We start from the raw sequence: 25,392 nt of genomic DNA on the forward strand, positions 1-25,392 counted from the left end.
ACTATCAACGTCCCGCCTCCACTCCACAACGATTGGTGCCTTGTCCCGTCAATAACAATTTTAGAAGTTTCTATTGGTCCATGGCAATAACTACAATACCTTTGGACCATATGACCCGAATGACAACACTGACAACCATGCATCCTAAAGACCTCCCCTTTTTCCCTTTATAGTTCCCTATATTGGACCAGAGCCCTGTGAGTTCTGTTCTGTTCTAAAGCAGTGCATCAAGTAGGGAATAGGCTGTCTTTTGGGACGTTGCCCCGACAACTGGTTGTAAAGTGGGAGGGACTCCAGGGACCCGTTACTTCACGCGTTTTAATTGAGCCGTGAGAAGTGAGAAACAACTGTACCTGCGAGCCGAGTGTCTCATTTATATTCTCTCATCCTGGTCTCCACCTCAACTCGCCATTATTTTAACAGTATAGTCTTCATAATAACACTATTTGCCAGCCGAGCCATGTCGAAGACCGCTGACCACCGAACACACCTCGTTCTTGAGAACTACATCGGAGGAAAGTTCGTCCCGTGCTCCCGACACATCGACTCCTACGACCCTTCCACCGGGGAGGTCTACTGCAAAGTGCCCGACAGCGGAACGGATGAGGTGGGGTTAGGAGCGACGCGTGATCCTATGGTCGTCCTCTGACGAATCTGTCTGTCGTTTTGCATTTTGTTGCTGCGGACATTACATGTTAATTTATCCCTTAGCTGCGCATTGGGCGTGTAGTTAACCCCGATAGCCTACGTGTTCAAGTGTCGCTACAATATAGTGTAGTAGTAATGATATTACGATACAATGTATCTATCATGTACTTACACTAATTGGGCCAATCTACCACGTTGTGTGATTTGACACACTAAATACTGAAGGTATATAGGCAAACCCATACATACTGGAGAAAGTAGAAGAATGCATGGTATGAGCTGATATAATGCTTCATATGAGCTGACATAATGCATGGTATGAGCTGACATAATGCTTCATATGAGCTGACATAATGCATGGTATGAGCTGACATAATGCTTCATATGAGCTGACATAATGCATGGTTTGAGCTGACATAATGCTTCATATGAGCTGACATAATGCATGGTATGAGCTGACATAATGCTTCATATGAGCTGACATAATGCATCATATGAGCTGATATAATGCTTCATATGAGCTGACATAATGCATGGTATGAGCTGACATAATGCTTCATATGAGCTGACATAATGCATGGTATGAGCTGACATAATGCTTCATATGAGCTGACATAATGCTTCATATGAGCTGATATAATGCTTCATATGAGCTGACATAATGCATGGTATGAGCTGACATAATGCTTCATATGAGCTGACATAATGCTTCATATGAGCTGACATAATGCATGGTATGAGCTGACATAATGCATGGTATGAGCTGACATAATGCATGGTATGAGCTGACATAATGCTTCATATGAGCTGACATAATGCATGGTATGAGCTGACATAATGCTTGGTATGAGCTGACATAATGCATGGTATGAGCTGACATAATGCATGGTATGAGCTGACATAATGCATGGTATGAGCTGACATAATGCTTCATATGAGCTGACATAATGCATGGTATGAGCTGACATAATGCTTCATATGAGCTGACATAATGCTTCATATGAGCTGACATAATGCATGGTATGAGCTGACATAATGCATGGTATGAGCTGACATAATGCATGGTATGAGCTGACATAATGCATGGTATGAGCTGACATAATGCATGGTATGAGCTGACATAATGCATGGTATGAGCTGACATAATGCATGGTATGAGCTGACATAATGCTTGGTATGAGCTGACATAATGCATGGTATGAGCTGACATAATGCTTCATATGAGCTGACATAATGCATGGTATGAGCTGACATAATGCATGGTATGAGCTGACATAATGCTTGGTATGAGCTGACATAATGCATGGTATGAGCTGACATAATGCATGGTATGAGCTGACATAATGCATGGTATGAGCTGACATAATGCATGGTATGAGCTGACATAATGCATGGTATGAGCTGACAAATGCATGGTATGAGCTGACATAATGCATGGTATGATTCTGCTGACATAATGCATGAAATGATTCTGCTGACATAATGCATAGTAAATGATTCTGACTGAGTCACAGAGATGACCTATACCTAAATGATTCTATGAGTCACATAATGCTTCATTAAATGATTCTGCTGAGTCACAATGCATGGTATGAGCTGAAATAATGCTTCATATGAGCTGACATAAATGCATGGTCATGAGCTGACCTTAAATGATTCTGCTGAGTCACAGAGCTACCTAATGCTTAAATGATTCTGCTGAGTCATAATGATGGTACCTGAGCTGAAATGATTCTGCTGAGTCACAGAGACATAAATGATTCTGCTGAGTCACAGAGCTGACATAATGCATGGTATGATTCTGACATAATCACATGGTATGAGCTGAGTCATAATGATGTGGTATGAGCTGAAATAATTCTGCATGGTATGAGCTGACAAATAATGCATGGTGTATGAGCTGACAAATAATGCATGGTATGAGCTGACATAATGCTTCATATTCTGCTGACATAATGTACCTATACCTATGAGCTGACATAATGCTGAGTCACAGCTGACCTAATACATGAAATGATTCTGCATGGTCATGAGCTGACATAATGCATGGTCACAGAGCTGACGTAAATGATTCTGCTGATGGTATGATTCTGCTGAGTCACAGAGAATGTACCTATACCTAAATGATTCTGCTGAGTCATAATGCACGGTACCTGAGCTTAAATAATTCTGCTGAGTCACAGAGATGTACCTAATTAAATGATTCTGAACTGAGTCACAGAGATGGTACCTATACCTTAAATGATTCTGCTGAGCTGACATAATGCATGGTATGAGCTTAAATAATTCTGTATGGTCATGAGATGACCTAATGCATTCTGCTGAGTCACATAATGTACCTATAGCTTAAATAATTCTGCTGAGTCACAGATGAGGTGACATAATGTCATGGTATGAACTGAAATAATTCTGGTGAGTCACATAATGCACCTATACCTTAAATGAGCTGACATAATGCATGGTATGAGTGGACATAATGCTTCATATGAGCTGACATAATGCATGGTATTCTGATATTCTGACAAGTGTAGCCTATACCCTCTGCTGAGTCACAGAGATGTACCTATACCTTAAATGATTCTGCTGAGTCACAGAGAGGTACCTATACCTTAAATGATTCTGCTGAGTCACAGAGATGTACCTATACCTTAAATGATTCTGCTGAGTCACAGAGAGGTACCTATACCTTAAATGATTCTGCTGAGTCACAGAGATGTACCTATACCTTAAATGATTCTGCTGAGTCACAGAGATATACCTATATCTTAAATAATTCTGCTGAGTCACAGAGATGTACCTATACCTTAAATAATTCTGCTGAGTCACAGAGATGTACCTATACCTTAAATAATTCTGCTGAGTCACAGAGATGTACCTATACCTTAAATGATTCTGCTGAGTCACAGAGATGTACCTATACCTTAAATGATTCTGCTGAGTCACAGAGATGTACCTAATGAGCTGACATAATGCGTGCTATTCTGATATTCTGACAAGTGTAGCCTATACCCTCTGCTGAGTCACAGAGATGTACCTATACCTTAAATGATTCTGCTGAGTCAAAGTCAACAGACGGACAGCTAATGATTAACCAAATGATTCTGCTGAGTCAGATCAATGGATTCTGCTGAGTCACAGAGAGGTACCTATACCTTAAATGATTCTGCTGAGTCCCTTAAATGATTCTGCTGAGTCACCTATACCTTAAACTGCTGAGTCACAACATGTTCAACCTAAATGATTCTGTTGAGTCACAAGATGTACCTATACTTAAATGATTCTGCTGAGTCACAGAGATGTCTAGTTAGAGTGTCTGGTGAGTCACAGAGTCTAGTTTAAATGATTCTGCTGTTTCACAGAGATGTACTATTTAAATGTTCTGCTGAGTCACAGAGATGTCTAGTTTGGAGTGTCTGGTGATTCTCACTGTCTAGTTAGAGTGTACCTATACCTCAAATAATTCTGTCTGAGTTTGGAGATGTACTGGTGTTTCTCAAATGTTCTGCTAGTTTGAGTTGGTACCTATCTGGTGATTCTCACTGTCTAGTTAAATGAGTGTCTGGTGTTTAATGCGTGCTATTCTGATCTGACAAGTGTCTAGTTTGGAGTGTCTGGTGTTCTCACTGTCTAGTTAGATCAATGTCTGGTGTTTCTCAACTGTCTAGTTTGGAGTGTCTTTTGTTTCTCACTGTCTAGTTAGAGTGTCTGGTGTTTCTCACTGTCTAGTTTGGAGTGTCTGGTGTTTCTCACTGTCTAGTTTGGAGTGTCTTTTGTTTCTCACTGTCTAGTTTGGGTTGGAGTGTCTGGTGTTTCTCACTGTCTAGTTTGGAGTGTCTGGTGTTTCTCACTGTCTAGTTAGAGTGTCTGGTGTTTCTCACTGTCTAGTTTGAGTGTCTGGTGTTTCTCACTGTCTAGTTTGAGTGTCTGGTGTTTCTCACTGTCTAGTTAGAGTGTCTGGTGTTTCTCACTGTCTAGTTAGAGTGTCTGGTGTTTCTCACTGTCTAGTTAGAGTGTCTGGTGTTTCTCACTGTCTAGTTAGAGTGTCTGGTGTTTCTCACTGTCTAGTTAGAGTGTCTGGTGTTTCTCACTGTCTAGTTTGGAGTGTCTGGTGTTTCTCACTGTCTAGTTTGGAGTGTCTGGTGTTTCTCACTGTCTAGTTTGGGTTGGAGTGTCTAGTTTGGAGTGTCTGGTGTTTCTCACTGTCTAGTTGGGGTTGGAGTGTCTGGTGTTTCTCACTGTCTAGTTAGAGTGTCTGGTGTTTCTCACTGTCTAGTTTGGAGTGTCTGGTGTTTCTCACTGTCTAGTTTGAGTGTCTGGTGTTTCTCACTGTCTAGTTTGGAGTGTCTGGTGTTTCTCACTGTCTAGTTTGGGTTGGAGTGTCTGGTGTTTCTCACTGTCTAGTTTGGGTTGGAGTGTCTGGTGTTTCTCACTGTCTAGTTTGGAGTGTCTGGTGTTTCTCACTGTCTAGTTTGGGTTGGAGTGTCTGGTGTTTCTCACTGTCTAGTTTGGAGTGTCTGGTGTTTCTCACTGTCTAGTTTGGGTTGGAGTGTCTGGTGTTTCTCACTGTCTAGTTTGGAGTGTCTGGTGTTTCTCACTGTCTAGTTTGGAGTGTCTGGTGTTTCTCACTGTCTAGTTTGGAGTGTCTGGTGTTTCTCACTGTCTAGTTTGGAGTGTCTGGTGTTTCTCACTGTCTAGTTTGGGTTGGAGTGTCTGGTGTTTCTCACTGTCTAGTTTGAGTGTCTGGTGTTTCTCACTGTCTAGTTAGAGTGTCTGGTGTTTCTCACTGTCTAGTTTGGGTTGGAGTGTCTGGTGTTTCTCACTGTCTAGTTTGGGTTGGAGTGTCTTTTGTTTCTCACTGTCTAGTTTGGAGTGTCTGGTGTTTCTCACTGTCTAGTTGGGGTTGGAGTGTCTGGTGTTTCTCAACATAGTAGTTTGGGTTGGAGTGTCTGGTGCTTCTCAACATCGTAGTTTGGGTTGGAGTGTCTTTTGTTTCTCACTGTCTAGTTTGGGTTGGAGTGTCTGGTGTTTCTCACTGTCTAGTTTGGGTTGGAGTGTCTGGTGTTTCTCACTGTCTAGTTGGGGTTGGAGTGTCTGGTGTTTCTCACTGTCTAGTTGGGGTTGGAGTGTCTGGTGTTTCTCACTGTCTAGTTGGGGTTGGAGTGTCTGGTGTTTCTCACTGTCTAGTTTGGGTTGGAGTGTCTGGTGTTTCTCACTGTCTAGTTGGGGTTGGAGTGTCTGGTGTTTCTCACTGTCTAGTTGGGGTTGGAGTGTCTGGTGTTTCTCACTGTCTAGTTGGGGTTGGAGTGTCTGGTGTTTCTCACTGTCTAGTTGGGGTTGGAGTGTCTGGTGTTTCTCACTGTCTAGTTTGGGTTGGAGTGTCTGGTGTTTCTCACTGTCTAGTTTGGGTTGGAGTGTCTGGTGTTTCTCACTGTCTAGTTTGGGTTGGAGTGTCTGGTGTTTCTCACTGTCTAGTTTGGGTTGGAGTGTCTGGTGTTTCTCAACATAGTAGTTTGGGTTGGAGTGTCTGGTGTTTCTCACTGTCTAGTTTGGGTTGGAGTGTCTGGTGTTTCTCACTGTCTAGTTTGGGTTGGAGTGTCTGGTGTTTCTCACTGTCTAGTTGGGGTTGGAGTGTCTGGTGTTTCTCACTGTCTAGTTGGGGTTGGAGTGTCTGGTGTTTCTCACTGTCTAGTTTGGGTTGGAGTGTCTGGTGTTTCTCACTGTCTAGTTTGGGTTGGAGTGTCTGGTGTTTCTCACTGTCTAGTTTGGGTTGGAGTGTCTGGTGTTTCTCACTGTCTAGTTGGGGTTGGAGTGTCTGGTGTTTCTCACTGTCTAGTTGGGGTTGGAGTGTCTGGTGTTTCTCACTGTCTAGTTTGGAGTGTCTGGTGTTTCTCACTGTCTAGTTTGGGTTGGAGTGTCTGGTGTTTCTCAACATAGTAGTTTGGGTTGGAGTGTCTGGTGCTTCTCAACATCGTCGTTTGGGATGGGTGTGTTCTATAGTATACTATGTTGTGGTTAAATATTTTTCTGCTAGGCTACTTCATGGACAGTGGTGTAAAGTACTTAAATAATGTACTTTTTACTCCTTACATTTTCCCTGAACCCCAAAAGTACTCGTTCCATTTTTGAATGTTTAGCAGGACAGGAAAATGGTCTAATTCACACACTTATCAAGTGAACATCCCTGGTCCTCCCCACTACCTCTGATCTGGAGGACTCACTAAACACAAATGCTTTGTTTGTAAATGATGTCTGAGTGTTGGAGTGTGCCCCTAGCTATCTGTAATGATGTCTGAGTGTTGGAGCATTCCCCTAGCTATCTGTAAATGATGTCTGAGTGTTGGAGTGTTCCCCTAGCTATCTGTAATGATGTCTGAGTGTTGGAGCATTCCCCTAGCTATCTGTAAATGATGTTGGAGTGTGCCCCTGGCTATCTGTAATGATGTCTGAGTGTTGGAGCATTCCCCTAGCTATCTGTAAATGATGTCTGAGTGTTGGAGTGTGCCCCTGGCTATCTGTAATGATGTCTGAGTGTTGGAGTGTGCCCCTAGCTATCTGTAATGATGTCTGAGTGTTGGAGCATTCCCCTAGCTATCTGTAAATGATGTCTGAGTGTTGGAGTGTGCCCCTGGCTATCTGTAAATAATGTCTGAGAGTTGGAGTGTGCCCCTGGCTATCTGTAATGATGTCTGAGTGTTGAACTGTGCCCCTGGCTATCTTTAAATGATGTCTGAGTGTTGAACTGTGCCCCTGGTTATCTATATATATATATATATATATATATATTATATATATATATATATATATATGCCATTTAGCAGACGCTTTTATCCAAAGCGACTTACAGTCATGTGTGCATACATTCTACGTATATCTACGTATATCTGTAATGATGTCTGAGTGTTGAACTGTGCCCCTGGCTATCTGTAATGATGTCTGAGTGTTGAACTGTGCCCCTGGCTATCTGTAATGATGTCTGAGTGTTGAACTGTGCCCCTGGCTATCTGTAAATTTAAAAAACAAGAAAATCGTATTCTCTGCTTTCCTTAATATAAGACATTTTAAATTATTTATACTTATACTTTTGATACTCAAGTACATTTACAACCAAATACTTTTAGACTTTTACTCGAGTAGTATTTTACTGGGTGACCTTCACTTTTACTTGAGTCATTTTCTATTAAGGTATAATTACTTTTACTCATGTATGAAAATTGGGTACTTTTTCCACCTGTGTTTATGGACTGCAGTTACATGACGTTTGGCTTGACACACACACACACACACACACACACACACACACACACACACACACACACACACACACACACACACACACACACACACACACACACACACACACACACACACACACACACACACACACACACACACACACACACACACACACACATGCCAACCCTGTCCTGATTGGTTGCAGGTGGAGGCTGCGGTGCAGGCCGCTAGAGGGGCATTCCCTGATTGGTCAGCCCGTAGCCCAGCTGAGAGAGGTCAGGTGATGAATAAACTGGCTGACCTGATGGAAGCTCAGCTGGAAGAGTTGGCCCAGGCAGAGTCACGAGACCAAGGTGCTGACCCCTAACCCCTGATCTGATGGAAATTTGGCTGGGAAGTCTGGACCACAACAAGACTATTTGACTATACGTTCTGACTCTTAAAGACACCATAACTTTTGATTGTACTTGACGCTACAACATTGTTTCCTTGCTGAAATTAATTTTCCTCCTGCGACTGTGTTCCAGGTAAAACCGTTTCCTCCTGTATGTCTGTCTGTGTTCCAGGTAAAACAGTTTCCTCCTGTGTATCTGTCTGTGTTCCAGGTAAAACAGTTTCCTCCTGTGTATCTGTCTGTGCTCCAGGTAAAACAGTTTCCTCCTGTGTATCTGTCTGTGTTCCAGCTAAAACATTTTCCTCCCGTGTATCTGTCTGTGCTCCAGATCAAACAGTGTCCTCCTGTGTGTCTGACTGTGTTCCAGGTAAAACCGTTTCCTCCTGCGACTGTATTACTGTGTTCCAGGTAAAACCACTTCCTCCTGTGTGTCTGTCTGTGTTCCAGGTAAAACCGTTTCCTCCTGTGTGTCTGTCTGTGTTCCAGGTAAAACCGTTTCCTCCTGTGTGTCTGTCTGTGTTCCAGGTAAAACCGTTTCCTCCTGTATGTCTGTCTGTGTTCCAGGTAAAACCGTTTCCTCCTGTGTGTCTGACTGTGTTCCAGGTAAAACCGTTTCCTCCTGTGTGTCTGACTGTGTTCCAGGTAAAACAGTTTCCTCCTGTGTATCTGTCTGTGTTCCAGGTAAAACCGTTTCCTCCTGTGTATCTGTCTGTGTTCCAGGTAAAACAGTTTCCTCCTGTGTATCTGTCTGTGTTCCAGGTAAAACAGTGTCCTCCTGTGTGTCTGACTGTGTTCCAGGTAAAACCGTTTCCTCCTGTGTATCTGTCTGTGTTCCAGGTAAAACCGTTTCCTCCTGTGTATCTGTCTGTGTTCCAGGTAAAACAGTTTCCTCCTGTGTATCTGTCTGTGTTCCAGGTAAAACAGTGTCCTCCTGTGTGTCTGACTGTGTTCCAGGTAAAACCGTTTCCTCCTGTGTGTCTGTGTTCCAGGTAAAACCGTTTCCTCCTGTGTGTCTGTGTTCCAGGTAAAACCGTTTCCTCCTGTATGTCTGTCTGTGTTCCAGGTAAAACCGTTTCCTCCTGTGTGTCTGTCTGTGTTCCAGGTAAAACCGTTTCCTCCTGTATGTCTGTCTGTGTTCCAGGTAAAACCGTTTCCTCCTGTGTGTCTGACTGTGTTCCAGGTAAAACCGTTTCCTCCTGTGTGTCTGACTGTGTTCCAGGTAAAACAGTTTCCTCCTGTGTATCTGTCTGTGTTCCAGGTAAAACCGTTTCCTCCTGTGTATCTGTCTGTGCTCCAGGTAAAACCATTTCCTCCTGTGTATCTGTCTGTGTTCCAGGTAAAACCGTTTCCTCCTGCGACTGTATTACTGTGTTCCAGGTAAAACCACTTCCTCCTGTGTGTCTGACTGTGTTTCAGGTAAAACCGTTTCCTCCTGTGTGTCTGACTGTGTTCCAGGTAAAACCGTTTCCTCCTGTGTGTCTGACTGTGTTCCAGGTAAAACCGTTTCCTCCTGTGTGTCTGACTGTGTTCCAGGTAAAACCGTTTCCTCCTGTGTGTCTGACTGTGTTCCAGGTAAAACAGTTTCCTTCTGTGTATCTGTCTGTGTTCCAGGTAAAACCGTTTCCTCCTGTATGTCTGTGTTCCAGGTAAAACCGTTTCCTCCTGTCTGTCTGTGTTCCAGGTAAAACCGTTTCCTCCTGTCTGTCTGTGTTCCAGGTGTTTCTCCTGTCTGTGTTTCCAGGTAAAACCGTTTCCTCCTGTCTGTCTGTGTTCCAGGTAAAACCGTTTCCTCCTGTATGTCTGTCTGTGTTCCAGGTAAAACCGTTTCCTCCTGTCTGTCTGTCTGTGTTCCAGGTAAAACCGTTTCCTCCTGTATGTCTGTCTGTGTTCCAGGTAAAACCGTTTCCTCCTGTCTGTCTGTCTGTGTTCCAGGTAAAACCGTTTCCTCCTGTATGTCTGTCTGTGTTCCAGGTAAAACCGTTTCCTCCTGTGTGTCTGTCTGTGTTCCAGGTAAAACCGTTTCCTCCTGTATGTCTGTCTGTGTTCCAGGTAAAACCGTTTCCTCCTGTGTGTCTGACTGTGTTCCAGGTAAAACCGTTTCCTCCTGTGTGTCTGACTGTGTTCCAGGTAAAACAGTTTCCTCCTGTGTATCTGTCTGTGTTCCAGGTAAAACCGTTTCCTCCTGTGTATCTGTCTGTGCTCCAGGTAAAACCATTTCCTCCTGTGTATCTGTCTGTGTTCCAGGTAAAACAGTTTCCTCCTGTGTATCTGTCTGTGTTCCAGGTAAAACAGTGTCCTCCTGTGTGTCTGACTGTGTTCCAGGTAAAACCGTTTCCTCCTGTGTATCTGTCTGTGCTCCAGGTCAAACAGTGTCCTCCTGTGTGTCTGACTGTGTTCCAGGTAAAACCGTTTCCTCCTGTGACTGTATTACTGTGTTCCAGGTAAAACCACTTCCTCCTGTGTGTCTGACTGTGTTTCAGGTAAAACCGTTTCCTCCTGTGTGTCTGACTGTGTTCCAGGTAAAACCGTTTCCTCCTGTGTGTCTGACTGTGTTCCAGGTAAAACCGTTTCCTCCTGTGTGTCTGACTGTGTTCCAGGTAAAACCGTTTCCTCCTGTGTGTCTGACTGTGTTCCAGGTAAAACAGTTTCCTTCTGTGTATCTGTCTGTGTTCCAGGTAAAACCGTTTCCTCCTGTATGTCTGTGTTCCAGGTAAAACCGTTTCCTCCTGTCTGTCTGTTCCAGGTAAAACCGTTTCCTCCTGTCTGTCTGTGTTCCAGGTAAAACCGTTTCCTCCTGTCTGTCTGTGTTCCAGGTAAAACCGTTTCCTCCTGTCTGTCTGTGTTCCAGGTAAAACCGTTTCCTCCTGTATGTCTGTCTGTGTTCCAGGTAAAACCGTTTCCTCCTGTCTGTCTGTCTGTGTTCCAGGTAAAACCGTTTCCTCCTGTATGTCTGTCTGTGTTCCAGGTAAAACCGTTTCCTCCTGTCTGTCTGTCTGTGTTCCAGGTAAAACCGTTTCCTCCTGTATGTCTGTCTGTGTTCCAGGTAAAACCGTTTCCTCCTGTGTGTCTGTGTTCCAGGTAAAACCGTTTCCTCCTGTATGTCTGTCTGTGTTCCAGGTAAAACCGTTTCCTCCTGTGTGTCTGTGTTCCAGGTAAAACCGTTTCCTCCTGTGTGTCTGTGTTCCAGGTAAAACCGTTTCCTCCTGTATGTCTGTCTGTGTTCCAGGTAAAACCGTTTCCTCCTGTCTGTCTGTCTTGTTCCAGGGGTTTCCTCCTGTATGTCTGTCTGTGTTCCAGGTAAAACCGTTTCCTCCTGTGTGTCTGTGTTCCAGGTAAAACCGTTTCCTCCTGTATGTCTGTCTGTGTTCCAGGTAAAACCGGTGTGTCTGTCTGTGTTCCAGGGGTTTCCTCCTGTGTGTCTGTGTTCCAGGTAAAACCGTTTCCTCCTGTATGTCTGTCTGTGTTCCAGGGGTTTCCTCCTGTATGTCTGTCTGTGTTCCAGGTAAAACCGTTTCCTCCTGTCTGTCTGTCTGTGTTCCAGGTAAAACCGTTTCCTCCTGTATGTCTGTCTGTGTTCCAGGGTTTCCTCCTGTGTGTCTGTGTTCCAGGTAAAACCGTTTCCTCCTGTATGTCTGTCTGTGTTCCAGGTAAAACCGTTTCCTCCTGTGTATCTGTCTGTGCTCCAGGTAAAACCATTTCCTCCTGTGTATCTGTCTGTGTTCCAGGTAAAACAGTTTCCTCCTGTGTATCTGTCTGTGTTCCAGGTAAAACCGTTTCCTCCTGTGTGTCTGACTGTGTTCCAGGTAAAACCGTTTCCTCCTGTGTGTCTGACTGTGTTCCAGGTAAAACCGTTTCCTCCTGTGTGTCTGTGTTCCAGGTAAAACCGTTTCCTCCTGTCTGTCTGTGTTCCAGGTAAAACCGTTTCCTCCTGTATGTCTGTGTTCCAGGTAAAACCGTTTCCTCCTGTCTGTCTGTGTTCCAGGTAAAACCGTTTCCTCCTGTCTGTCTGTCTGTGTTCCAGGTAAAACCGTTTCCTCCTGTCTGTCTGTCTGTGTTCCAGGTAAAACCGTTTCCTCCTGTGTGTCTGTGTTCCAGGTAAAACCGTAATGTTTGCCCGTACGGTGGATGTCCCAGGCTCAGCGGTCGATAACTAGGTTCTTTGCCTCTTCTGTTCTCCACCACACACCACTGTACTACCATGGACCATCTGGGCTGTGTCAGACACACTGTCCGTAGTCCTGTGGGATGGGTGAGTCCTAGCTGTCTGTGGTGGGGGGGGGGTTGACTCAGACAGATCTGTGTGATTGGGGGAGGTCTGTGTGTTTGGGGGTCTGTGTGTGATTGACTCTGACACATCAATAGTGATTGTTTGGGGGGGTCTGTTTGTGTGTGGGGGGTCTGTGTGTGTGTGGGGGGGGGATGTGTGTGTTTGGGGGTCTGTTTGTGTTGTTTGGGGGGTCTGTCTGTTTGTGTGTGTGTGGGGGGGTCTGTGTGTGTGTGGGGGGGAGTGTGTTGTTTGGGGGGTCTGTCAATGTGATTGTGTGTTTCAATGTGTGTTTGGGGGGGTCTGTGTGTGTTTGGGGGGTCTGTAGTGTTTGGGGAGGTCTGATGAGCCTTGATGAACTAAAAGCTTTTGATTATAAAGCTGTCTCCAGGCTCAGACACATCAATAGTGATTGACTCAGACACATCAATAGTGATTGACTCAGACACATCAATAGTGATTGACTCAGACACATCAATAGTGATTGACTCAGACACATCAATAGTGATTGACTCAGACACATCAATAGTGATTGACTCAGACACATCAATAGTGATTGACTCAGACACATCAATAGTGATTGACTCAGACACATCAATAGTGATTGACTCAGACACATCAATAGTGATTGACTCAGACACATCAATAGTGATTGACTCAGACACACCAATAGTGATTGACTCAGACACATCAATAGTGATTGACTCAGACACATCAATAGTGATTGACTCAGACACACCAATAGTGATTGACTCAGACATTATGTTACCATAGAGCCCTGGTTAACAGTAGTGCACTATATAGGGGATAGGGTACCATTTGAGACACAGATAGAGAGTGAAGGTCTCTACTACTAGGTTTATATAGGGGTGGTTTTATTAACTTACCAACTGATTCTTTCTGTGTGTGTGTGTGTGTGTGTGTGTGTGTGTGTGTGTGTGTGTGTGTGTGTGTGTGTGTGTGTGTGTGTGTGTGTGTGTGTGTGTGTGTGTGTGTGTGTGTGTGTGTGTGTGTGTGTGTGTGTGTGTGTGTGTGTAGCTGGTTTGATCAGTCCCTGGAACCTGCCTCTATACCTGCTCACCTGGAAGATCGCTCCGGCTGTTGCTACGGGCAACACGGTGGTTGCTAAGCCTAGCGAGATGACCTCCGTAACCGCCTGGATGATGTGCAAACTACTGGAGGAGGCCGGTAGGACTACGCTACCCACAATGCAACACACCTCACTTCATTACAACTCATCAGCAATGACACTGGTGAAAAACTAGACTGGTGAAAGCAAACTCCTCTTTCTCTCCCCATTTTCTCTCTTTTCCATCCCTCCTCTACTCCTCTCCTCTTCTCCTCTCCTCCTCTTCTCCTCTCCTCCTCTCCTTTTCTCCTCTCTTCTTCTCCTCCTCTTCTCCTCTTCTCCTCTCCTCTTCTCCTCTCCTCTTCTCCTCCTCTTCTCCACTTCTCTCCTCCTCTCCTCTTCTTCTCTTCTCTTCTCCTCTTCTCCTCTCCTTCTCTTCTCCTCTCCTCTCCTCTTCTCCTCTTCTCCTCTTCTCCTCTTGTCCTCTCCTCTTCTCATTTACATTCTCCTCTTCTCCTCTTCTCCTCCTCTCCTCTTCTTCTCCTCTCCTCTTCTCCTCTTCTCCTCCTCTCCTCTTCTTCTCCTCTCCTCTTCTCCTCCTCTTCTCCTCTTCTCCTCTTCTTCTCCTCTCCTCCTCTCCTCTTCTCCTTCTCCTCTCCTCCTCCTCTCTCTCTTCTCTTCTCTTCTCTCTCTCTCTCCTCTCCTCCTCTCCTCTTCTCCTCTCCTCTTCTCCTCCTCTCCTCTTCTCTCTCTTCTCCTCTCCTCTTCTCCTCCTCTCCTCTTCTCCTCTCCTCTCCTCCTCTCCTCTTCTTCTCCTCTCCTCTTCTCCTCTCCTCTTCTCCTCTCCTCTTCTCCTCTTCTCCTCCTCTCCTCTCCTCTTCTCCTCTCCTCTTCTCCTCTTCTCCTCCTCTCCTCTTCTCCTCCTCTCCTGTCTCCTCCTCCTCTCCTCCTCTCCTCTCCTCTCCTCTTCTCCTCTCTCTTCTCCTCTCCTCCTCTCTCCCTCTCTCCTCCTCTCCTCTCTTCTCCTCCCCTCTTCTCCTCTTCTCCTCCTCTCCTCTCCTCTTCTCCTCTCCTCTCTCCTCTCTCTCTCCTCTTCTCCTCTCCTCTTCTCCTCCTCTCCTCCTCTCCTCTCCTCTTCTCCTCTCCTCTTCTCCTCTTCTCCTCTTCTCCTCCTCTCCTCTTCTCCTCCTCTCTCCTCTCCTCTTCTCCTCTTCTTCTCCTCTCCTCTTCTCCTCTTCTCCTCTCCTCTTCTCCTCTTCTCCTCTCTCTTCTCCTCTCCTCTTCTCCTCTCCTCCTCTCCTCCCTCCTCTCCTCTCCTCTTCTCCTCTTCTTGTCCTCTCTCTCCTCTCCTCTTCTCCTCTCTCTCTCCTCTCCTCTTCTCCTCTTCTCTCTCTCCTCTTCTCCTCCTCTCCTCTCTCCTCTCCTCTCCTCCTCTCCTCCTCCTCTCTCTCCTCTCTCTCCCTCTTCTCCTCTTCTCCTCTCCTCTTCTCCTCTCCTCCTCCTCTCCTCCCCTCCTCTCCTCCTCCCCTCTTCTCCTCTTCTCCTCCTCTCCTCTCCTCTTCTCCTCTTCTCCTCTCCTCTCCTCCTCTCCTCTTCTCTCTCTCCTCTCTCCTCTCCTCCTCTCTCCTCTCCTCTTCTCCTCTCCTCCTCTCCTCTTCTCCTCTCCTCTTCTCCTCTTCTCCTCCTCTCCTCCTCTCCTCTTCTCCTCTCCTCCTCTCCTCTTCTCCTCTCCTCTCTCCTCTCCTCTCTCTTCTCCTCTTCTCCTCTTCTCCTCTTCTCCTCCTCTTCTCCTCTCCTCCTCTCCTCTCTCTTCTCTCCTCCTCTCCTCTTCTCCTCCTCTTCTCCTCTTCTCCTCTTCTCCTCTTCTCCTCCTCTCCTCTTCTTCTCCTCTCCTCTTCTCCTCTTCTCCTCCTCTCCTCTTCTTCTCCTCTCCTCTTCTTCTCCTCTCCTCTTCTCCTCTTCTCCTCTTCTCCTCCTCTCTCTTCTTCTCTTCTCTCCTCCTCTCCTCTTCTCCTCTTCTTCTCCTCTCCTCTTCTCCTCTTCTCCTCTCTCTTCTCCTCTTCTCCTCTCCTCTCTCTCCTCTCCTCTTCTCCTTCTCCTCTCTCCTCTCCTCTCCTCCTCTCCTCTCCTCTCTCTCTCTTCTTGTCCTCTTCTGCTCTCTCTCTCTCTCCTCCTCTTCTCCTCTCTCCTTCTCCTCTCTCTTCTTCTCCTCTCCTCTTCTCCTCCTCTCCTCTCCTCTCTCTCCTCCTCTCCTCTCCTCCTCTCCTCTTCTCCTCTCCCTCTTCTCCTCTTCTCCTCTCCTCTTCTCCTCTTCTCCTCTCCTCTTCTGCTCCTCTCCTCTTCTCCTCCTCTCCTCTCCTCCTCTCCTCTCCTCCTCTCCTCCTCTCTCCTCCTCTCCTCCCCTCTTCTCCTCTTCTCCTCTCCTCTTCTCCTCTCCTCCCTCCTCCTCCTCTCCTCTCCTCCTCCCCTCTTCTCCTCTTCTCCTCTTCTCCTCTCCTCTTCTCCTCTTCTCCTCTCCTCTCCTCCTCTCCTCTTCTCCTCTCTCTCCTCTCCTCTCCTCCTCTCCTCCTCCTCTTCTCCTCTCTCCTCTCCTCCTCTCTCTCTCTCCTCTCCTCTTCTCCTCTTCTCCTCTCCTCCTCTCCTCTCCTCCTCTCCTCCTCTCCTCTTCTCCTCCTCTCCTCCTCTCCTCTCTCTTCTCCTCTTCTCCTCTTCTCCTCTTCTCCTCCTCTTCTCCTCTTCTCCTCTTCTCCTCTTCTCCTCCTCTTCTCCTCTCCTCCTCTCCTCCTCTTCTCCTCTCCTCTCCTCTTCTTCTCCTCTTCTTCTCTTCTCCTCTCCTCTTCTCCTCTTCTCCTCTTCTCCTCTTCTCCTCTTCCTCTTGTCCTCTCCTCTCCTCCTCTTCTCCTCTTCTCTCCTCCTCTCCTCTTCTCCTCTTCTTCTCTTCTCCTCTTCTCCTCTCTTCTCCTCTTCTTCTCCTCTCCTCCTTCTCCTCCTCTTCTCCTCTCCTTCTCTCCTTTTCTCCTCTCTTCTTCTCCTCCTCTTCTCCTCTTCTCCTCTCTTCTCCTCTCCTCTCCTCTCCTCCTCTCTCTCCTCTTCTCCTCCTCCTCTTCTCCTCTTCTCTCCTCCTCCTCTCCTCTTCTCCTCTTCTCCTCTTCTCCTCTTCTCCTCCTCCTCCTCTCCTCTTCTCCTCTCCTCCTCTCCTCCTCTCCTCCTCTCCTTTTCTCCTCTCTTCCTCTTCTCCTCTCTTCTCCTCTTCTTCTCCTCTCCTCCTCTTCTCCTCTTCTCTCCTCCTCTCCTCTTCTTCTCTTCTCTTCTCCTCTTCTCCTCTCCTTCTCTTCTCCTCTCCTCTCCTCTTCTCCTCTTCTCCTCTTCTCCTCTTCTCCTCTCCTCTCTCCTCTCCTCTTCTCCTCTCCTCTTCTCCTCTTCTCCTCCTCTCCTCTTCTTCTCCTCTCCTCTTCTCCTCTTCTCCTCCTCTCCTCTTCTTCTCCTCTCCTCTTCTCCTCCTCTCCTCCTCTTCTCCTCTTCTCCTCTCCTCCTCTCCTCTTCTCTTCTCCTCTCCTCCTCTCCTCTTCTTCTCTTCTTTTCTCTTCTCCTCTTCTCCTCTCCTCCTCTCTCTTCTCCTCTCCTCTTCTCCTCTTCTCCTCTCTCTCCTCTTCTCCTCTCCTCTTCTCCTCTTCTCCTCTTCTCCTCTCTCCTCTTCTCCTCTTCTCCTCTCTCCTCTTCTCCTCCCTCTTCTCCTCTCCTCTTCTCCTCTCTCCTCCTCTCCTCTTCTTCTCCTCTCCTCTTCTCCTCTTCTCCTCCTCTCCTCTTCTTCTCTCCTCCTCTTCTCCTCTTCTCCTCTCTTCTCCTCTCCTCTTCTCCTCTTCTCCTCTCCTCTTCTCCTCTTCTCCTCCTCTCCTCTTCTCTCTCCTCTCCTCTTCTCCTCTTCTCCTCTTCTCCTCTTCTCTTCTCCTCTCTCTTCTCCTCCTCTCCTCTTCTTCTCTCTCCTCTTCTCCTCTTCTCCTCTCTCTCCTCTTCTTCTCCTCTCCTCTTCTCCTCTTCTCCTCTTCTCCTCCTCTCCTCTTCTTCTCCTCTCCTCTTCTTCTCCTCTCCTCTTCTCCTCCTCTCCTCTTCCTCTCCTCTTCTCCTCTCCTCTTCTCCTCTTCTCCTCCTCTCCTCTTCTCCTCTCCTCTCTCCTCTTCTCCTCTCCTCTTCTCTTCTCTTCTCCTCTCCTCTCCTCTTCTTCTCTCCTCTCTCTCTCTCCTCTTCTCCTCTTCTCCTCTCTCCTCCTCTCCTCTCTTCTCCTCTCCTCTTCTCCTCCTCTTCTCCTCTTCTCCTCTTCTCCTCTTCCTCTCCTCTTCTCCTCTCCTCTTCTCCTCTTCTCCTCCTCTCCTCTTCCTCTCCTCTTCTTCTCCTCTCCTCTTCTCCTCTTCTCCTCCTCTCCTCTTCCTCTCCTCTTCTCCTCCTCTTCTCCTCCTCTCCTCTTCCTCTCCTCTTCTCCTCCTCTCCTCCTCTTCTCCTCTTCTCCTCTCCCTCTCCCCCCAGGGTTTCCGCCGGGTGTGGTCAACATGGTGTTCGGCACCGGCCCGCGGGCGGGCGACGCTCTCGTGGGCCACCCTGACGTCCCATTGGTCAGTTTCACGGGCTCCACGGCGACGGCCCAGCGGATCACAGAGCGCTCGGCTCCGTTCTGTAAGAAGCTGAGCCTGGAGCTGGGCGGGAAGAACCCCGCCATCATCTTCTCAGACGCTGACCTAGACCAAGCTGTCACCACCACCGTACGATCCTCCTTCTCCAATCAGGTGAGAGTAAGACTCAGGACAGGTCAATAGAGTGAGAGAGGCACTCAGGATGGGCCAATAGGGTAAGAGAGGGACTCAGGATGGGCCAATAGGGTAAGTGAGGGACTCAGGATGAGCCAATAGGGTAAGAGGGGTACTCAGGATGGGCCAATAGGGTAAGAGGGGGACTCAGGGTGAGCCAATAGGGTAAGAGGGGGACTCAGGATGAGCCAATAGGGTAAGAGGGGGACTCAGGATGAGCCAATAGGGTAAGAGGGGGATTCAGGATGGGCCAATAGGGTAAGAGGGGTACTCAGGATGGGCCAATAGGGTAAGAGGGGGACTCAGGGTGAGCCAATAGGGTAAGAGGGGGACTCAGGATGAGCCAATAGGGTAAGAGGGGGACTCAGGATGAGCCAATAGGGTAAGAGGGGGATTCAGGATGGGCCAATAGGGTAAGAGAGGGACTCAGGATGAGCCAATAGGGTAAGAGGGGGACTCAGGGTGAGCCAATAGGGTAAGAGGGGTACTCAGGGAGAGCCAATAGGGTAAGAGAGGGACTCAGGATGAGCCAATAGGGTAAGAGGGGTACTCAGGATGAGCCAATAGGGTAAGAGAGGGACTCAGGATGAGCCAATAGGGTAAGAGGGGTACTCAGGATGAGCCAATAGGGTAAGAGAGGGACTCAGGATGAGCCAATAGGGTAAGAGGGGGACTATAGTACGAGAGCATCATCAGAATTTGTTCTTAAAACTGACTTGCCTAGTTAAATAAAGGTACAAAATAAAAGTCTGACCAATCATGTAATACTGAGTTTGCAGTTGAGTGAGATGATGCAACATTATAGAATGCTTAGATAAAATAAAATAAATGCATTGGTAGAAGTGTCATGTTCTCTATCATGTAGAATGAGGAATCATATTGGCTGTGTTCATGACCGTTTATACATGAAACTCTTCTGATTGACCCTCTATAACAGACGTTGTAAGTTCATGTGTTGGCCACATGGTGGTGACATTTCTCACATTTTTGCTAGCTGACAGTAAGGTGACCTACTTCCTCCTCCTCTTCCTCCCCCTCTTCCTCATCCTCCTCATCATCCTCTTCCTCCCCCTCTTATTCCTCTTCCTCCTCCTCTTCCTCCTCATCCTCTTCCTCCTCTTCCTCATCCTCTTCCTCCCCCTCTTCCTCTTCCTCCTCTTCCTCCTCTTCCTCCTCTTCCTCTTCCTCCTCCTCCTCCCTCTCCTCCTCCTCACCAGGGTGAGATCTGTCTGTGCACCAGTAGGATCTACGTAGAGAGGAGTATTTACCCAGAGTTCCTGAAGAGGTTTGTGGCGGCCGCGCGGGAATGGAAGACTGGTGCGCCCTCCGACCCCGACAACAATAACGGAGCTCTGGTCAGCAGGGAACACCTGGAGAAGGTATGCCGTTACATAATCTACAGGGTATTAACTTGGATTTAGTTTAAGATGGAGATCTCTGCCAGTAGCAGCTAGTTGTCCGTTTTCCTCTCCACCACATTTCTGTTTCTCTTTTGACCATTTTACTTTAAAACAATCACAGTAATGTAGTTCATTATTACCCAGAAATGATTTGACATTGAGAAGGGAAAAAAAACAGCTGCATTGGACCTAAAAGCTAATTTAAAACTAATTTAAAACTAATTTCCTGCAATTCCACACATTTTCCCCTTTGGGCAGAGAGAAAATGTGCGGTTTTAAAGTGACTTTTAAAAGTGAATAGTCTGTTAATTCTGTTACCCAAATAATGTTGTTGACTCATCCTATACTCGTATTTGTGGCCAAAGCATAAATTAAAGAACAAAAAATACTTACTTCAACAATCCCACCTCAATCTTGTGTCTCAAACAGACCGTTTTGAAAAATGCTGTCTATTTCCTAGAGTATGATGTCATACTTCTGAGGAGGATGAGCTGGCCAATCAATGGTCTGTGTTATTATGCTAAAACATTATAACAAAAATCAATGGCCTAGGGAATCAATGAGCTGGCCAATCAGTGGTCTAGAAGGGGATGAGCTGGCCAATCAGTGGTCTATTGCTGTGTTATTATGCTATCTGAGTGGCTCAAACATTATAACCAAAATCAATGGCCCGATGCCATGACGTTGTTACTTCTCCCTGACTGTCTGGAGTTTATTCTAGTGGTTGTTAGTTCCTCGAAGATCATGTTATTAAAAAATCATTATCTACATACTTCACATCAGGAAATCAGTCAATTGGGAAAAAAACATGTATTAGGCCCTAATCTATTGATTTCACATGACTGGGAATACAGATGTGCATCTGTTTGAAAAAACATGTTTTGGGGAAAACCAGTCAGTCTCTGGTGGGATCAGAAAACCAGTCAGTCTCTGGTGTGACTACTATTTGCCTCATGCAGCGCGACACATCTCCTTCACATAGAGTTGATCAGGCTGTTGACTGTGGCCTGTGGAATGTTGTCCCCACTCCTCTTCAATGGCTGTGTGAAGTTGCTGGATATTGGCGGGAACTGGAACACACTGTTGTACACATCAATCCAGAGCATCCCAAACATGCTCAATGGGTGACATGTCTGGTGAGAATGCAGGCCATGGAAGAACTGGGACATTTTCAGCTTCCAGGAATTGTGTACAGATCCTTGTGACATGGGGCCGTGTGTTATCATGCTGAAACATGAGGTGATGGCGGTGGATGAATGGCACGACAATGGGCCTCAGGATCTCGTCACGGTACCTCTGTGTATTTAAATTTGTTCCCGAAATTGAGAGAAATTAGCATATATACACAGTGGGGAGAACAAGTATTTGATACACTGCCGATATTGCAGGTTTTCCTACTTACAAAGCATGTAGAGGTCTGTAATTTTTATCATAGGTACATTTCAACTGTGAGAGACGGAATCTAAAACAAAAATCCAGAAAATCACATGGTATGATTTTTAAGTAATTAATTAGCATTTTATTGCATGACATAAGTGTGCGGCGAGGTGGAACAGCACTGGGCTGTGCTGGCGAACCGGGGACCGTAGGGCTGGTGCCATGTACCCCGGCCCGAGGAGACGCACTGGAGACCAGATGCGTAGAGCCGGCTTCACGGAACTCTAGCCCGGCCGATACGAGGAGCTGCTCTGTAATGCACCGGGCTATGCCTGTGCACCGGGGACACCGTGCGCCTCACGGCATAACACGGTGCCTGCCCGGTCCACCAGTTGGCTCAGGTCTCCTACCCGACTTCGCCACACTCCCCGTGTGCCTCCCCAATACATTTTGGGGGCTGCCTCTCGTCCCAGCCGCGCTGCCGTGCTGCCGTGCAGCCTCCTCATATCGCCGCCACTCAGCTCTTGCTGCCTCCAGCTCTGCTTTGGGGCGGCGATATTCTCCAGCCTGAGCCCAGGGTCCTTCTCCGTTCAAACTCTCCTCCCACGTCCAGGAGTCTTGAGATTTCGGCTGCTGCTGCTGCCTGTTACCACGCTGCTTGGTCCTTTGGGTGTTTCTGTACCGTTCGTCGTTGGGAGAAAGAGAGGAGGACCAAGGTGCAGCGTGGTAAGTATTCATATTCTCCTTTTAATGAAAACGAATACTCGAACAAAACACGAGAAGGAAACGAGAACGAAACGAAAACAGTCCGGAACGGTGAAATACAAACACAGAACAGAAAATAAACACCCGCGAAACACAGATGGGAAAAAGGGCCCTAAATATGATTCTCAAACACAGATGGGAAAATACCAGGCTGCCTAAATATGATTCTCAATCACAACATAGAAAATGACATAGACATCCCACCCAACTCACACCTGACCTCTGATTGAGAACCATACCAGGCCAAACACATAAACACAACATAGAAAATGGAACATAGACATCCCACCCCAACTCACACCCTGACCTCTGATTGAGAACCATAACAGGCCAAACACAAAACACAACATAGAAACATGGAACATGGAACATAGACAACCCACACAAAAAACACAACATAGAAAAAGGAACCAACTCACACCCTGACCTCTGATTGAGAACCATAACAGGCCAAACACAAAAAACACAACATAGAAAATGGAACATAGACATCCCACCCCAACTCACACCCTGACCTCTGATTGAGAACCATAACAGGCCAAACACAAAACACAACATCACACCCTGACCTCTGATTGAGAACCATACCAGGCCAAACACAAAAAACACAACATAGAAAAAGGAACATAGACATCCCACCCCAACTCACACCCTGACCTCTGATTGAGAACCATAACAGGCCAAACACAAAACACAACATAGAAAATGGAACATAGACAACCCACCCAACTCACACCCTGACCTCTGATTGAGAACCATACCAGGCCAAACACAAAAAACACAACATAGAAAATGGAACATAGACATCCCACCCCAACTCACACCCTGACCTCTGATTGAGAACCATAACAGGCCAAACACAAAACACAACATAGAAAATGGAACATAGACATCCCACCCCAACTCACACCCTGACCTCTGATTGAGAACCATAACAGGCCAAACACAAAACACAACATAGAAAATGGAACATAGACAACCCACCCAACTCACACCCTGACCACACTAAAACAAAGACATAACAAAAGAACTAAGGTCAGAAGGTGACATCTTCGTTAATCAGCACAACAGTTTACAGCAGAAGAAAGTTCTTTGTTTCTGGCCATTTTGAGCCTGTAATCGAACCCACAAATGCTGATGCTCCAGATACACAACAAGTCTAAAGGAGGCCAGTTTTATTGCTTCTTTAATCAGACAACAGTTTTCAGCTGTGCCAACATAATTGCAAAAGGGTTTTCTAATGATCAATTAGCCTTTTAAAATGATAAACTTGGATTAGCTAACACAACGTGCCATTGGAACACAGGAGTGATGGTTGCTGATAACGGGCCTCTGTACACCTATGTAGATATTCCATTAAAAATCAACCGTGTCCAGCTACAATAGTCATTTACAACATTAACAATGTCAACACTGTGTTTCTGATCAATTTGATGTTATTTTAATGGACAAAAAATGTGCTTTTCTTTCAAAAACAGGGAAATTTCTAAGTGACTCCAAACTTTTGTATGCTAGTGTATAGATCATGTTTTTTGGAGTGGCTGCCTTGATTTACATGAATATAGGGATGTTACAGGAATCTCTAGACGAGTGGTGAAATCTGTCTTTACATCCACGCATGTTATTTACCTTGGCAGCCCCCTCCAGGTTATATTAACATATACACCTGTCTAACCTGTCCCTCCAGGTGCGTAGCTTCGTGACCCTGGTCTGTGTTATGGTTATATTAACATATACACCTGTCTAACCTGTCCCTCCAGGTACGTAGCTTCGTGACCCTGGTCTGTGTTATGGTTATATTAACATATACACCTGTCTAACCTGTCCCTCCAGGTACGTAGCTTCGTGACCCTGGTCTGTGTTATGGTTATATTAACATATACACCTGTCTAACCTGTCCCTCCAGGTGCGTAGCTTCGTGACCCTGGTCTGTGTTATGGTTATATTAACATATACACCTGTCTAACCTGTCCCTCCAGGTACGTAGCTTCGTGACCCTGGTCTGTGTTACCCTGGTCTGTGTTATGGTTATATTAACATATACACCTGTCTAACCTGTCCCTCCAGGTACGTAGCTTCGTGACCCTGGTCTGTGTTATGGTTATATTAACATATACACCTGTCTAACCTGTCCCTCCAGGTACGTAGCTTCGTGACCCTGGTCTGTGTTATGGTTATATTAACATATACACCTGTCTAACCTGTCCCTCCAGGTACGTAGCTTCGTGACCCTGGTCTGTGTTATGGTTATATTAACATATACACCTGTCTAACCTGTCCCTCCAGGTGCGTAGCTTCGTGACCCTGGCTCGGTCGGAGGGCGCCACGGTGCTGTGTGGGGAGGGCGAGGACCCGCTGGTGCTCCCCCAACGTAACACCAGCGGCTACTTCATGCGTCCCACCGTCATCGCCGGCGTAGCTGAGTCGTCCCGTGTGATGCAAGATGAGATCTTCGGCCCCGTCGTCTGCGTCAACCCCTTCGACGGCGAAGACGATGCTGTCGCTAAGGGCAACGGGGTACGCTATGGCCTGGCGGCGACTGTGTGGACGCGTGATGTCGGGCGAGTGCACCGGGTGGCGAGGAGGTTAGAGGCGGGGCTTGTCTGGACCAACTGTTGGCTGGTCAGAGACCTGAACCTACCGTTCGGAGGCATGAAGAACTCAGGGGTGGGGAGGGAAGGAGGGAGGGATAGTTATCACTTCTTCACGGAGGTCAAGACCATCACTGTTAAACACTGAGAGGATGGAGGGAAAACATGTTTCTGTTGGTGTGTGTGTGGTCTTGTTGTTCTTTCCTCATGATACCAAAATTAACATTTGCCACGTCCCCACGAGGACAATGGCTATGTTACGCTTAGGGGGTAGGTTTAGAGTTACAATTAGGGTTAGGCATTAGAGTTAGGGGCTAGGAGTTAGGGTTAGAGGTTAGAAGTTAGGGTTAGGCATTAGGGTTAGGAGTTAGGATTAGGTGTTAGGGGTTGGAGGTTAGGGTTTAGAGGTTAGCGATTAGGGTTTGAGGTTAGGGTTAGAAATTAGGGTTAGAGGTTAGGGTTACAGGTTAGGGGTTAGGAGTTAGGGTTAGGGGTTAGGGATTAGGAGTTAGGCGTTAGGGGTTAGGGTTAGGAGTTAGGATTAGGGTTTAGGAGTTAGGATTAGGGGATAGGAGTTAGCGTTAGGATTAGGGGTTAGGAGTTAGAGTTAGAGGTTAGGGTTAAAGGTTAGGGTTTAGAGGTTAGAGGTTAGGGGTTAGGGTTTAGAGGTTAGGGTTAGAGGTTAGGGGTTAGGATTAGGGTTTAGGAGTTAGGATTATGGTTTTGAGATTAGGGTTAGAGGTTAGGGTTAGAGGTTAGGGTTAGGGGTAGGGATTAAGGTTTAGGAGTTAGGGTTAGGAGTTAGGATTAGAGGTTAGAGGTTAGGGTTAGGGGTTAGAGGTTAGGGTTAGA

The 25,392-nt window shown here is 46.7% G+C and overlaps 1 protein-coding gene across 1 annotated transcript; it reads left to right on the forward strand.

Annotated features, from left to right (window-relative positions):
- The first annotated feature begins 214 nt into the window (after positions 1-214).
- LOC124017600 (2-aminomuconic semialdehyde dehydrogenase-like) lies at positions 215-24,886 on the forward strand. The gene is given in 9 exon segments (XM_046332802.1): positions 215-607; positions 8,087-8,234; positions 12,371-12,423; positions 12,425-12,459; positions 12,461-12,528; positions 13,578-13,727; positions 18,130-18,386; positions 19,625-19,786; positions 24,236-24,886. Coding segments are annotated over 9 exon segments (1,473 nt in total). The 5' UTR covers positions 215-460; the 3' UTR covers positions 24,689-24,886.
- The last annotated feature ends 506 nt before the right edge of the window (positions 24,887-25,392 follow it).

This window comes from Oncorhynchus gorbuscha, unplaced genomic scaffold (assembly GCF_021184085.1).
Source record: "Oncorhynchus gorbuscha isolate QuinsamMale2020 ecotype Even-year unplaced genomic scaffold, OgorEven_v1.0 Un_scaffold_286:::fragment_2:::debris, whole genome shotgun sequence".
Taxonomy (NCBI): domain Eukaryota; kingdom Metazoa; phylum Chordata; class Actinopteri; order Salmoniformes; family Salmonidae; genus Oncorhynchus; species Oncorhynchus gorbuscha.